This window comes from Mugil cephalus, chromosome 6, assembly GCF_022458985.1.
Source record: "Mugil cephalus isolate CIBA_MC_2020 chromosome 6, CIBA_Mcephalus_1.1, whole genome shotgun sequence".
NCBI classification, from domain to species: Eukaryota; Metazoa; Chordata; class Actinopteri; order Mugiliformes; family Mugilidae; genus Mugil; species Mugil cephalus.
Genome location: NC_061775.1, coordinates 23,960,927 through 23,976,180, shown reverse-complemented (window position 1 = coordinate 23,976,180; position 15,254 = coordinate 23,960,927). Strand labels below are relative to the sequence as shown.

Here is a 15,254-nt window from a genome sequence, read left to right as displayed (position 1 = left end):
TGGATTCATTTAAGTAAGAAAAAATCCACAAGTTTAGAGCGAAATCATATTCAGGAGAGGCACAAATATGCACGGATTTATGACATGAAAATAGACCCACATAAATCCAACATTCATCTACTGAATTATGATATATATATATTTTTTTATCAATCTATACATGCTACTGAGACACTTATATGTTTCAGAACGTTCCTCATGTCGGTGCTGGATTACCTGGTCGAGGTCGTTCCGCAGCGCGATCTTACTGGTGACCAGTTCGTGTGCCAGGTCGTCGTTTTCCTGTTCCAGTCTCATGCTGGCTTCCTGGAGACGCCGGTTCTCCCTCTGCACATGGCACAGCAAGCAAAGTCTCAGAACCAAGTAGCGTTTTTAACACGCATCCGCATTCGTTCATCACCGTCACATGTCCAGAAACTTTCTCAAACATAGGAAATTAAGAATTAATGAGTCTACTCCAGCCTACACACACACAAACACACACACACACACAAACACAGACACACACACACACACACACACTATCAGTGCAGTCTCATGACTTTTAGTCCGCCCACACTCACATGACGGCCATTCCTCGATGGGACGAAACAGTTGTCGTGTTTGTGAGAGGTCACCTGACCCTGATATCCTGCCACTTCATGACTCCTCTCGTAATTAAGCCTCATAGAGTACACACACTGATCAGCCACAACATTAAAACCACTGAGAGGAGAAGTTAAAAAAACCTTGCATTTAGATGGACGCTACTTAGACATGTACCACTCATCTAGACCAGACCAAGCACCCCCCACCCCATAGCAATGACTCTCCTTGATGGCAGCAGTCACCCCCAGTAGGAGGCAGCAACTCAAAAAACATTAAAAACAACACAAGGTGTTGACCTGGCCTCAAAGTTCACTAGACCCCGAAGTATCTGTGGGATGATCCATAGAGGCCCCTCCCCTGAACCAGTAGGACCCAAAGCCCCCCCCCCCCACTAACAACATCCTGTTTCCAGACACAACAGGACCCCCTCAGAAGGAACATGTGCATTCTCTGATGACAAGGGAGACCTACACAATATTAGGAGAGTGGTCATAATCTTATGCCTGATCGTTACATATGCAGACACACATTAGCATGAATGGATTGAATGCAGCCTATATAATCAGATTAAATGAATCACTTCCTGAAGAAGAACTAAAAGACCGGCACCATCTCTGCTTCAGCCGTCTCAAGAGTGAACATGAAAACCTCCAGCTGCGTCATGCAACTCAAACCAACCTGACAAAAGTGAAATCTCCAGGATTAATCACATCAGAATAGAATAGAAGAAATCAGAAACTGGAGAAGAAATTAAAAAGTCTTTCAGTGGAGGGGAGGCAGCTTACCGAGCTCCTGTCCACAGGCACAAAGACGTCTTGATACAGAGCCTCGGAGCACAGACTAAACTTCAACGCATGATCCTGACAAGAGTTTCCTTTTTCCTCTCAGTGTCCGGCACTTCCCAGCACTCCAGAACTCCCCCTCTCCCTCTCTGTCCCTCTCTCCCTCTCGTTTTTTTCCTTTCACTCATGGTTTTACTTTGTGTCCTGATTCATATCAAAATAATACAAGGAAAAGTACTCCGGGACAAGCTGCACATAAATTCCACACGCACAAAGCAAACGAGACAAAGAACACATGCTACAAACAATACGACACAAAGAGCACATGGACCTAAAGCTGGAGCATGAAAACATAGTAAACTAGTGTGTTTAAATATAAAACATCAAAAATAGAAACATATACGTGATGCCAGTTCAAGCAGCAACTAATTTTTTTTCTTTCAAAGTCTTCCCACTGTTTACAGAAGAGCTGGCTCTAGTCCAGCATCTTATCTACAAGAAAACTCTTCCTTCCTTTCCTCCAGAAGCAGCAGCTTAAATGTCATTCTGCCTTTGGGGAAAAACGACTACAGCATTTAGTAATCCATCACGTGAGACCATCAGGGAGGTCCCAGTTTTCTTTCCTGCAGCGTGACGACCACAAACATCAGAGCAACCCTCAGGAACATCATGGAGTCAGTTTCAGAAGCACGGATGCAAAATAACTGTGGCGAGATGCCGAACAAGCAACCTGCGAAGTGCCTCAGACAAACAGTCCGCCTGTTTTTTGTCTCATTAATTTAATAAAATGACTGAAGATGGAAAAATGTTTTTTCAAAAACAACAGTGGCAGATTTAAAGTAGGAGGAGGAAAAAAGAAAACTTGTAAAACTGGAGCAGATTTTGATTCTTTAAATATCCCCCTTACATCACGTCTGTTTTTATCTCCAGAAGAAGAGATAAGATAAGCTTCACCTCTCTAACATCGACACCCTGACAGCTACGGCTACAAAAACAAACAAGAGACGTTTGAATCAAGGATGATAAAAGTCAAGAGGCGTGAGAAAAGTCACATTTTAAGTCACATTCTAATCTTAGACTCACATTTGATATTAACAAAAAAAAAAAAAAAAGGTGCTTGAATTTTGCATCTTTGCTACAAACCTAAACAGACAAAAACTTTCCTGCCATTTCAGTTATTTCAAAACCTACAAAAGATAAAAAATCATCTCTTCGATCTCACACGAACACTGGATATGACTGCAAAACAAACCAGGGCCACACCTGGAAGGATGAATAAAATGATATGAAAGACACTTTACTGTGTGACGAACCTGGTATCGGTCGATGGGGTCCTCTTGCTGCAGCTGACTCTCTCTCAGCGTCTGGTACTCCTTCTCAAACTTCTTCAGCTTTTTGGTCGGAACCTGAAAAACAAGCAGCAGAGTTGTTGACGTTGTTATTCGGCTGTAATCGTTGCGCAGCGTGCCTCGATAAAAATCTGAGCCCATCCCAGTTGTTGTTGTGACTGAGAGACAGAAAGAAGAAACAGGGAACCAAGGGGTCCTCGCTATCAAACACCTGCGTCACAACTGACGCCTCATCAGAGGAGAAGGAGGTCGGCTGCAGGTGTCAGAAACGCTCGAACAACATCCATCACTCAGCAACCACAATATAAAAGTTAGAATGTAACTATAACTCAAGGCTGGGCGGTACACCGGTTCATACCGAATACCGGATTTTATTTTTTTTCAGTTATGGTATGAATTTTTAACGTAGTGGCATGCCCATGTATCTGATTACCCAGCGGTCGGAACCCTGCGCCGCAAGACATTTTCAACGTAGTGCTTTAAATATGTATGGTGCGACTGCATCACTGCAAGGTGAAGATGTTTTTAGGATGACCAGATGTCCCTGACGTCTGGGGACAGTCCCTGTTTTAGATGACCTGTCCCCCGGCTAAAGCTGTCCCCGAAAAAATCCCCAATTTTAGCTTTTTATGAACGAGGACAAAAATGTTGCGCGCAGACTACAATTATTACGGTAGCCGGTCGCTATTGACATCACAGACACAGCAGTTTAAATATGTTTAAATACGAATCAATATGTCAGAATAAATTAAACCGTAATTGTCCCTGTTTTTTCATTGCATCTTGATAACATTTAATTGTTTTATTATTATTATTCATCAGTAAAATAATCCACCCTTAGTCAATACTGTATTAATTCCTCTCTCAACCAGTAGAAGATGTTGTGAACACGTGATTATATATGGAAAAAAAATAAATAAAAAATACTGTGACACATTCACAATTTTGAAAAATACCACAATGTGCATTGTAGGTCATACTACACCTGCTCTGAATATTAACTGAAGCTCTGTGGTGTTGTAGTTGTACCGCGTACAGCTTCTCTTGCGCAATCTGCTTTATCTGCATTAACGTCCAGTATGTGCCGTTCTCAACATGTGCTTCACTGAACATGACGATCGTACGAGACCCACAGTGCGAGTGAAAAAAAGCGAGCCACATGACCCAACGTTTCCTCCAGAGGTGAAACTCAGCAGAGGCTGAGATGACGCACAGACACACTGTTGGCCTGATCTCTGATGTGGACATGAGTTAATGAGCGAGATGACTAATGTCATTCTATAAACAACATTCGGCCCGGCCTGCAGAGAACGACATACTGTCTGAGATATGTATCTCGTTAACATGATAAACACACATGAAATCACTCATTCGTAATCTGTAACTTCCTTGTGTAATTTTTTTACAATTTCAAAAGTTGAGGTCTTTCCTTCCGGCTGCTGTTTGGCTGTGTAATGTACACTGGTAATATGTGCAATATTAGTACTCGTCAAGGTCCAACACTCTCACCATTCACTACTTACTCTGTGCTGTGTACAACCTTTGTATATATACCAGTACTTGCATATTGTTAGTTATTTTTTATCTTTTACACAGCCCACTCTTTATTTATTCTTGTTATTGTTCTGCCCCTGTGTATGTTGTTGCAAACATTGTGGTATCAGCCACAACATTACCCCCCCCCCCCCAAAAAAAAAACAGCTTTCTGTTTCCACCATGTCCATTCTCTGATGAGTCAAAAACTGTTTTGGAGGCACAAGAGCGACCTATGCAATATTAGGAAGGTGGTCATAATGTTGTGCCCGATCGGTGTAGAAATGCACTTTTCTGTTTATCGTTTTTTAATTTTTAATTTTTAATTTTGCAGCCGTGCTAAAACTCATCTCATTTAAAGACTGAGACACCGTAGCAGCAGTGAAGTGCGAAGCAGCTTTGATATCTTCCACTGCTCCCACTGTGCGTCTGCCTCAGGTGTGCGGTCGTGTTATCTCCCCTGTGTGGAAACAGCGTTGCCATGGCGCCCACCATCGGGGCTGGGGATTCCAGGTCGGTCTCAGTCACATGACCCCTCCTCTGAGACCGGCACGTGTGTGTTTGTGTGAAACCAGGTGAAGGGACTCAAAGATTCGAATAAAAAAATACAAGAAAAAGGACGAACTCTCATTTCATAAAGTACTAATTTAAACTAAACTCCCAACAAACTAGAAACAATAATAAAAAAAAAAAAAACTTGTGTGCAACAAGACAAACCCCGTTTGCCTTTACAGTACCACTATCTATTTCAAGCTTTAATTTCCTTCACCTTCAGTCATATTGTTTTCTGCAGCGTTAAAAATAATGGTGTGACAAATTGATTCTTCCTTTTGCTGAAACGTCAATAGATATTCTTCCTTCCTGTTTAACTTTAAATGAAGCTCATCTGCCTCTTCAGTGCGTCTCAGCATGGCGTCTACAGATGTGCCACATTAATGATAAATGGTACCTCCTGTTCACACGTTACCATCACAGCCATGATTCATAATCCATGTTGAACTTGTTTTGCTCTTCCTCTTCTCTGTATAAAACAAATAAAACACCCGAACATGACGCGAGAATATGTGTCTGCATGACAGAAATGAAATAAACCCAGTAAATAAATAGTCCCAGTAAACAAACTAAAACCCAGAGCACTCCACAGCAGATTTCCTTCATGAATAAATAAACAGATGAGGCGGAAAAAGCGCAGACTAATTGTCCGGGAGAAAACCTCGACTTTTATGATCCCGGGAACCGCTGAGGTGCATCAACGTCATCGCTGTAATCTATCTGACACACAATTCCCCAGCAGATAACAGGACTCGGATCCATTCTGTTGTTATCTGTGTGGGAAGAAAGAGCAGCTTGGTCTCTGCCGGCTGGTTAATAATCGCTTTATTGTAACAAACCAACGCAGACAGAGTGAACGTGGTGTTCCCCCGCAGGCAGCGGGGTTACAAGATTGGTTCCAAATACGAATAATACACATTACTCTCAAAGTGGAATTTGTGTTTTCTACGTTTAAATGCAAATATTCACCATTCACCAATCAGCCACAACATTATGACCACTGGCAGGAGAAGCAAATAACACCGAACCATCTTGTGAAAATTCAATGTTCTGCTGGGAAACTTTTTGACCTCAGACCTTTGGCATTCATTCATGTGGATGTTACTACTTAGACATGTAGCACCCACCTAAATCAGACCAAGCACCCCCACTACCCCATAGCAATGACACTCCTGACACAAGCACACACACACAAAAACCCTTTAGGAACACCTCAAACAACATAACGAACAGCACAAGGTGTTCACTAGATCCCAAACTGACCAAGTATCTGTGGGATGATCCACAGAGGCCCCTCCTCTCAACAAAAAGGACCCGAAGGCCCCCCCACTAACAACTTTCTTCTTCCAGATACCACAGGACGCCCTCAGAAGGCCCATGTCCATTCTCTGACAAGTCACAACTGTTTAGGAGGCACAAGTGAGACCTACACACTATTAGGAAGGTGGTCATAATGCTATGCCTGACCTGCGTATTATTAAGCCATGCAGAGGGGGAGGGGCCTAGATGTAACTGAAGCTTTTTGTGTTGCAGAGCGGGTACTGAACCAAGTAATTAAACCAGATTAGTTTCTGGCTGAGTTCCTTCACAGATCTCCAGTTTTACCAAAACGCAGTAGCTTGTAGTGAGTTTGTTTTTAATCGAGAACATGTATGATGTATTCAGCACTTTTGCGGACGACACACAGTTGTTCTGATTAAATATGTCGGGGCAAGTCTACATAGGGAGTAAATCATAAAACATCTCCATCCAAAATCTTGTAAGCGTGTATGCAGACACCATGCTTAATTTGACCGTTTTATTATTCGTCTCCAAAAACCTGTAAAGACCTATGTTTATCCTACAATTGTACACCTGATCTTGGTTCAGAGATGGGGCCGATAGATAGTTTTTGTCATTCTCCGCTGGATGCTGCAGTTAACCTACGATTATGCAGCTTGTGTTTCGCACGGTGAAATTGGAACTTACCGGCCCTCCCTGTGAACATCTGATTAAGTTGATGTGGCTTCTTCTTGTCAGCTTAGTTAACACTCAGCATGACAACACAATATTTAAAACTTCCCTCTATCGCCCACTTGTCTGCACGCTGAAACTTCTGTGCATGGAACGGGCCTCCGTTATTAATGCCCTCAAGGTTCGCTGAAGGAGTGAGAGGATGAGAATGACTCGAGTTCACACCTCCAGATTTGCCGTTTTAAACCCTCCTCTCATTCTCTCTGTTGGCGTTTCATCTTCTGTTGTGAACTCATTTCATTCAATCAAAAAGTTTCCTACAGAGTCTGTCATATTTTCCAAGCTTCCTGTATGTGATTCAATGGTTTATACATTGATTCCTGCATATTAGCAAAACTACCACAAAGTCACTTCTTCCCCTTCTTGAGGTTTAGTTCGCAAATTAGGTACATGGGTCTTTTATATTTACTAGAAACCACAGGATCATAGCCGGGTTGTCGTTTCATATAACACCACTCGACTCCACAAACAAAGCCTAAAATGACTCAAAAGAAAACGTGAATGTGGATGTTTGGCGTTTCTCAAGAGGTGAGCTCAGAGGTCTCGCTGCCGATTATTCAAGCCTCCGCTCTCCAACACCCATAAAACACACAAACATTGCAGCGTGACTGTGTAATGAAACGCAACCTTAAACTGGGGCTGGCTCACCTGTGAGAGGCGAGGCCTTTATTCAAACACACAGCTCTGGTAAAGCTACAATCAGACACGATCTCCAGCTCCTTAATTCCATTCTCTTTGACACATTTTTTGACGTAAGGAAATACATTACACATATAAATTCCTTTTTTGTTTTAAAAAAATGTATCTGATATTCCTTTTAAATTCTCATCAACATTCTTCGTTACTCTCGCTGCAAAAAACAAAACAAAAACTTCAACAAGCATGCACAAGTCTCCACGTTTAGCTTCTACCCAGTAACACACATGGACTACACACCACACGTGTGCATCATCAGCCTTCACGCTTGCTTCCCAAAGCTTCCAGTGTGAACATCGGAGGCCAGTTTAAGAACAGAGGGTCCGAAGTCCGAGTCAGGAAAATACTATTAAAGAGGCCTGGTGCTGCAGGAAAATGGCACCAGGTCCACTTTTAGATTCCTGACCTGAATCCCTTGCAGCAGAAAATGGATTTGGTCCCAAACCTCCAAGCCAAAACGACAAACTGTACTGTTATACATATATTATACGTGAAGAGAGAAGAGTAACAGCATGAGTGTGTGCGTGCATGGACAAGGGTGAGTGTGAACGCTGAAACAAGGACAACACCAACTGGACATTAGAGGAAAAACTAGGTCAAAGAATTCAATTACCCTTGTGAGGGAAACACAAACAAGAAGCACAAGGTCTCCATTGATTCCAACTTTACGTGAGTAATTGAAACAAACTGACGGCCGCAAACGAGCTCTAGCGTGGAGCGGCTGACACGGCTCAGTAACCTCAAACATCGGACGGGCTTTCAGATGGAACGCAACACACACACACACACACAACCTCATGGAGAGAAGCATAAACTAAACCTGCCTCTTATTTACGAACGAAAAGAGATACATAAAGACGAGAAAAGGAGCAGGTGAAGCAGCCAGTGGGTGAAGGAAGCAGGAAAAGACACCGACAAAGGAAACTAAACGACGCGAGAACAGACCTACCACCGGTCTGGGGGTCCGCAGGGGTCTGGAGTGAGCGACCAAGCGAGCCAAGGTGTCCTCCTCGCCCGGCCGATCAACCACATGAGCGTCGTACGCCACCATGATGGACACCTCCTGCATCATCTTGGCCCCCTCCGCTCGCCTCCAGCAGCAAAGAGGAGGGCAGGAAGGAGGTGGAAGTGGTGGAGGAGAAGGAGAGGAGAAGGAGAGGAGAGGAGAGGAGAGGAGAGGAGTGCAGCTGACAGGTTTTTGTTTCTGACTGAGAGCCGGAGGAGGAGGCGACCGGCTGCCGTCAAGAGCCTCTCAGGAGCTGAGCCCCACCCACCGAGAGGAGGAGGAAGAGGAGGAGGAGGAGGAAAGACAAGAGGAGGAGGGGGGCCACAAGGCAGCACAACACACCTGTTTGTCTCTCCCTCTCTGTAACGCTAGAAGTGTGTGACAAGGGAGGATGAGTTTGCTTTTTCTTCCTTTCCAGTGAGCGAGTACGACTTTGTACCTCCCCCTCTTAATCTCACTCTTTTTTTTTTCTCTTCAGGTTGCATTCTCTCTCTCTTCTCTTTTTGTTTGCTACAGCTTGTAGTAAAAATAAAGATAAAGCCATGAGCACGCGCTGGTGTGCATCAGGGTGTGTATTTGTGAGCGCGCGCGCGAGGTTAACGGCGATAGGAAGGAAGTTGTTAGATTAACCACAGTGACTTGTCGTTCACATTCGCACATTGTTCTAACGGCAAAACTCACAAAGTGAAGTGAAAGCAGCTGAAAGCGAAGGGTGTCCCCGGAGGACGCCTGAATGCTCTATTGTCCCCCCCAGAGGACCCCCAGTTAACCTCTACCTGACGACCGCTTCGACAGATTCCTTCCACGTTAATCCCTTCGTATCTCTCTTACTACATGTGGATCCATGCGCAGAATTGGATCTTTTGAGGAACTGGAAACCTGGGGCCACTTTCCCCTCTCAGCGCGTTGCTAAATTCAGTACATTTTATAACAGCAGCTGAGTTCAGATAAACCGTTTGCTCGTTAAACGGCCGGTTCCACAAAGAGATTTCGGCCGGTCTTAATTTTGGATTTAGATAATAATAATAAAGAGTCTCGTAAAAAGGCAGCTCACGCTGACTGGAGACACGTTTCCATGGCAACGACCGGCAACACTGTGGTAGCAAATGATAAAAGAAAAAAAAAAAGACAAAAATAATGACTCACATTTTCTGCTATGCTAACAATTATTTGGAGCCCATGGCAAGAAATTAAAGTTTTTTTTTTTTTTTTTGCAAAGTGTGGTAACCTGCTGTAAACAGTCAGACTGTGCAGACGTTTCCTTCGAGGTTTACACAAGGAAACTATGTTGAGCCCTTCTGACTTTCTGATAACAGAAACACTGGCTTCTAAGTCCTGAAGTCTTCCAGCAGACAATGATGTCTCTCTGCTGGAATGAAGAACCGAGGGGAATATTTTGAGATTTCGGTGCGTCGCGGTTTGTGCAGAAAAACTCATTTTACTAAGACTCCGTTTCCTGTTTGCAAAGGATCAGTTTCACCTGGGGACGTCCTGTGATTCAAAAATGTTTGTCTAAGAGCCACCACAACGGTTGACCTGGTTCAGCCGAATAAACCGAGAACAGAAACCAATCTGGTACCCTCCCCCCCCCCCCCCAAACTCCCATAGAGCTTCATAGTACACCAATCAGTCAAAACATTACGACCACCTTCACCATCCTGATATTGTGCAGGTCTCTTTTGTGACTCCAAAACAGTTGTGACTCATCTGAGTTTGTCTTGTGGTGTAACACAGTGTTGTTAGTGGGGGGCCTTCGAGGGGAGGGGCCTCTGTGGATCATCCCACAGATACCTGATCACTTCAACACCTTGTTCTGGTCTGAGTTGGCCCTAAAATGTTTTTGTGTCTGTGTCAGGCTGCATCCTACTAAGGGGTGGCTCCGACCATCATGGATTCTCATTGCTATGGGTCTGGTCTACACATCTAAGAAACATCCACACGAATGAATTCCAGGTTCAAAAATATATATTTAAGTATATAAACATTCATCTAAAGCCCGACTGTTACATCTTAGCTACTGTACCTGAGAAGCTAGACATCTAAAAACCAGATGAGATGAATCAATAACCAAGTTTCCAGTCAAACTAAGATGACCTCCGACTTATGCTACGCAGCAATTCTCCCCTTTCTAATTGAAGATCTTTGCAAGTCTTCATCCTTCGCTTAAAGTTCATCTTGTCTGTTGGAGGGATTTGGCAAACACTGGATTAATCAGTCAACCCCTGAGCAGCAAACGAATATATGACATTTTTCTTTTTTTTTTTTAATAATGTCCCGAAAAGTCATCACCCCAGCTGCAGTCCGACGGACGTTTTAAGAAGGCTGAGAAATTCAAACTCTTCCCATAATCCCCAGAAAAGGCTAAGCCACCCCGCTTCCCGTTGTGTTCATCAAGCCAAGGTGCCAGTGAATTCTTTCGCCGTTTTAAGCAGCTTACAGAGTTCAGCTGATCCGATTTATACGTTGACAGAGAAAAATATGTTAAAAAAAAAAAAAGAAAAAGAGGGGGTGAGAAGAAAGCAGCACGGCTTGGACCGAAGACGGTTGGAGGAAAGTAAATGTGAGGCTGCCTTAATCTATTTTCCTGTCATGTAGCTAAGTGGACAGTAGATGTTCAGCAGCTGCGGTGTGAGAATCAGCTAAAAGTTTTTTGCCAATGATATAATTTAGTTTTACTTCATCCGAAGAAGCTTTTAGTCACTTTAACGAGAGAGAGAAATAACGAGGCAGCCTGGAAAGTAAAACCCACCGACCTGGGAACTGTGCGTATTTATGAGTTTATCTTTTGATATTTGCTCCACTCCGTGAATATTTCAGCCCCTCGATTGTCAAGATTTACTGCTTTCCTCTGTTTTTTTTTTTTTTTTTTGTCAGGATTTTGTGAATCCGCTGCAGCTCTGACACGCTGCGGGTGGAAAGCTGTTGCAGAGGAACACGGTGGCTAAGGCGACATGTCAAGTTGTGGTGGGGGCCGTGAGACAAACTGTCCCGCGAGGCTTTGTGACATGACGTGGCATAACCACGCGAGGCATGGATCGATGATTTCACCTGACGTGGGTGCAGTGCCACATATAACAAGCCTTAAATTAGCTCGGTGATCAGTGGCAATAACGGTGAAAACAGAAACAGCAGACGACGACTCTCGTTTTTTTTTAAATTAGTATCAGCCTCTTTTTTTTTCTTTGTCTTAATCCGCTTCTGACTTAGTCCACATCCGCAGGGAGTGTTCTATTTAAAAACCTAAAAGAGGGACCGGTTTAAAAATAGCGTGGGGGGGAAGAAAAAAGAAAAAACCTCAGACAAACACATTGTTTTGATGTGTAAATCGTAGATATCACACACCGATCAGCCACAACATTAAAACCACCGACAGGAGAAGAAAATAACATCTGGTCTGGCTCTGCTGGGAAATGTTTGGACCTGGTATTCATTCATGTGGATGTTACTACTTAGACGTGTACCACCCACCTAGACCAGACCAGACGCCCACACCCTATAGCAATGATAACAGCAGCCGTACCTCAACTCAAAAAAATATGAAGAAATGCACAAGGTGTTGACCTGGCCTCCAAATTCACTAGATCCTAAACTGATCCACGTATCTGTGGGCTGATCCACGGAGGCCCCTCCCCTAAAAATGGCCCTCTGATCAGTTAAAACTGTTCTGGAGGCACAAGAAAATATCAGGAAGGTGGTCATAATGTTATTCCCGATCAGTGTGTGTGAGCACCTGTGTTTGAGAAATGTGCGCAGTAAAAACATTCCTTGTTTCAGAGAACATAGAGAAATAAATGTGTGAAAAATAAACACGGGAGGACACCGAGGGAAAAGCCGGGGAGTGAAACACCGCTGAGGAATTATGATCGAGACACTAAGTGTTTGTTTGTCCTGAGGCCAAGTCGTCCTTTGAGACGGACTACTTTGTTATTGTTTTACCTGCCTGCACAGTCTCTTCCCATGTGCTTTCTTTTCACAGTGAATATACCGCGAGCAACACAAGAATAAAACAGTGGAGAAGTTTAATTAACAAAGGTGTGTCCATGCAGGGTGTTTTGAGAAACACGTCAATAATTAATTTACTTTAACAGCTTGGTTAAAGTCTCTGGTTGAGGCTTACACAAACTTGTATGTTTACACTGACAAAAAGTGTGTTTTCATGCTAGTAGGTTGTACCGCTGCAGGATTGTGCAAAATAACCAGAGAACCACCAGAGATAAACAGTAAGCCACGCTGCAGGATTTCCTGTATGTAGAAAAACACAGGAACACACCAAACATGAGCTGAAGCACACGGAGCCGTGTGTCTTGTCGACATGGCCTCGAGCGCACGACTAGTTTGCAGTTTGCTCACTAACTCCAGGCCTTTCCTGGATAACACATGCAGAGACTGGTAAAAATGTAAAAATATTAACTGCATGTAGACGCTGAGAGACTGAGAGAAAAGAGACGGTTGGAGGGAGGATGATTATCTCTGCCATCGTTCTCTGTCAACTCTTTCCTTCCTCTATCACAACACATACTGCTGACACACACGCACACACAATATTATATACACCGCCTTGTGCTTTCGGTCTCTGGTGACCTCAGCAAATTCCCAAAATGCCAGCAAGCGTCTTTAAGGTCAGCAGGAGGATGATAATGTGTGAGAACACAGACTGGTAAGGTTTGAAGGAAACTATGACTGAAATTCGTGGAAGTCGACATATTTTCACACTGAAATTGAAAAAAAATAAAGAACAAACATACAATACAGATCCCGTTACACGCAGAGTAAAAAGAAGCATAAATGCTAAATTATGATAAAACACGAACTGAAAGAAACACACATACACATCAGAGATGATGTTGCCACAGTCTCAGAGCCAGGATTGCTTAATCCACATTTACTACTGACGAGCCTCACGCTGCAACCAGAAGGTCAGGGGTTCGAATATTACAACACATACACCGATCAGCCACAACATTATGACCACAGAGTACAGTAAAGTAAATAACACTGATCATCTTATGACAATTCAGTGTTCTGCTGGGAAACTTTTGGACCTGGCATTCATTCATGTAGATGTTACTTAGATGTGTAGCACCCACCTACACCAGACCAGACGACCCCACCCCATAGCAATGACACTCAAAGGCCTCCATTAACAACAACAACAACAACAACAACAACAACAACAACAACAACAACAACAACTGTTTTGGAGGCACAGACCTACACAAAATTAGGAAGGTGGTCATAATGTTATGCCTGATCGGTGCAGAGAGAAGTGACAAAAGTGCACGAAAGGACAAAGCTGAGTTGCAGATCAACCGATACAGCAGCTTGAGGCTCCTCCAAGCTTCACAGCTTCCCAAATAATTACACATCTACTATTTTCTCAATTTTGAAGATGGACTATGGACTACTGCCATCTGCTGGCAGGAAGAGTTATTTCCTTTCACACAAATAACCTGGTGGCCTATTGGCTGCAGGTGAATTTAAGTGGAACTCTTTGGTCCAGGCACAGAAAATTTACTGCTCACGTTACTACACAAGCAAACTTGGGAATGAAGTGCTTAGACCAGAGCTGAAAACGTGCGTTGGTCTGAGAGCTGCTTCCTTACCTTGATGTTACAGGCCTGCTCCATAAGCCTCCTGGCATTCTCTGCGGCTCTGTATCGCTTAGGGAGCTGCACTCTGAAGAACTTGAGAGCCCCTTCAAAGTCTGCCTGCAGGAGGTCCTCCTTAGACGTCTGCACGGAGACATGAAGAGGTGGGAGGAGAGGGGGAAGAGGTGGCAGGGGAGACAGGCACACAAGGAATGGGTCATTAAAAGTCAGACATGCAGTGCATTATACTCATACATATAAGAGGACAGGCACAAGGCTTTAGACATCTTGTTGAATGTTGATCTGTGTCAGACCTAATTGATTTTATAAACCTGAACCATATTTTACTTTAACACCATAGTTTCCCGATTGACAAATATGCATTCAATGATTTTCACTGTAAGACCATCTATATTATAGATTCTTGAAGAGAGATCATGTTTCCTTTCAGCCAGAACAAACCACAGTCATTTCTCTGTAATTGAAGACCAGAAGCTTCCTCTTCCCGTTCACACCTCAACCTCCTGTTCTGTTCCCTGTCATACTGGATCTAATTTAATTCGGCTTGAAGGAGCATCTCTAACTGGATGTTGAGACGGCGCAGGGAGGAGTCAATACCACCATCTTGTGGGCGTAAAGACGCACAAACACAAGAAACGATCACGAGCATAAGTGATCAAATATGACGTGTCTGTATGATATTCAAATGTCTTTTCTGTTGGTTGGATGGGCCGCATTTCATTTCTAATTATAAAGTAACATTAAATTAGCATTTAAAGGAGTCTCTCTAAGAATGTTCATGTTCAAAGTTTTGGGACTTGTGTCCAACAGTAGACAGACAAGCTCTGCACTGTTAATAAAAGTTTTAGCCGTCCACCAGCACACATACGGTGCCACTTTTTGTGCCCATTAAAAAAATGACTCAAAACTTGTAAGATTATTGTTACACTGCACAGACGTGGTCGACCAATAATAGTATCAGAGGTAACTAAGGAACCCATGAGGACGTCTAAGCAGCTAGAGGCCTCTCTCACATTGATGCTGCTGTTAATGTTCATGAATCAACCATCAGGAAAACATTGAACAACCACGGACAAAGACGCTGCTCTGCAAAAAAGAACATTTTTACCCGTCTGTACTTTGATCA

The 15,254-nt window shown here is 43.4% G+C and overlaps 1 protein-coding gene across 2 annotated transcripts in view; it reads right to left on the bottom strand.

Annotated features, from left to right (window-relative positions):
* The window catches only part of rabgap1l (RAB GTPase activating protein 1-like), a 122,856-nt gene that overhangs the window by 5,638 nt on the left and 101,964 nt on the right, over window positions 1-15,254 (bottom strand). For both annotated transcript variants that reach the window (XM_047586222.1, XM_047586223.1), the window contains exons 19-21: window positions 14,123-14,251; window positions 2,684-2,776; window positions 217-327 (exon numbers count right to left, since the gene is read on the bottom strand). In XM_047586222.1, coding sequence (XP_047442178.1) covers window positions 217-327; window positions 2,684-2,776; window positions 14,123-14,251 — 333 coding nt within the window. The remainder of the gene's footprint in view (window positions 1-216; window positions 328-2,683; window positions 2,777-14,122; window positions 14,252-15,254) is intronic.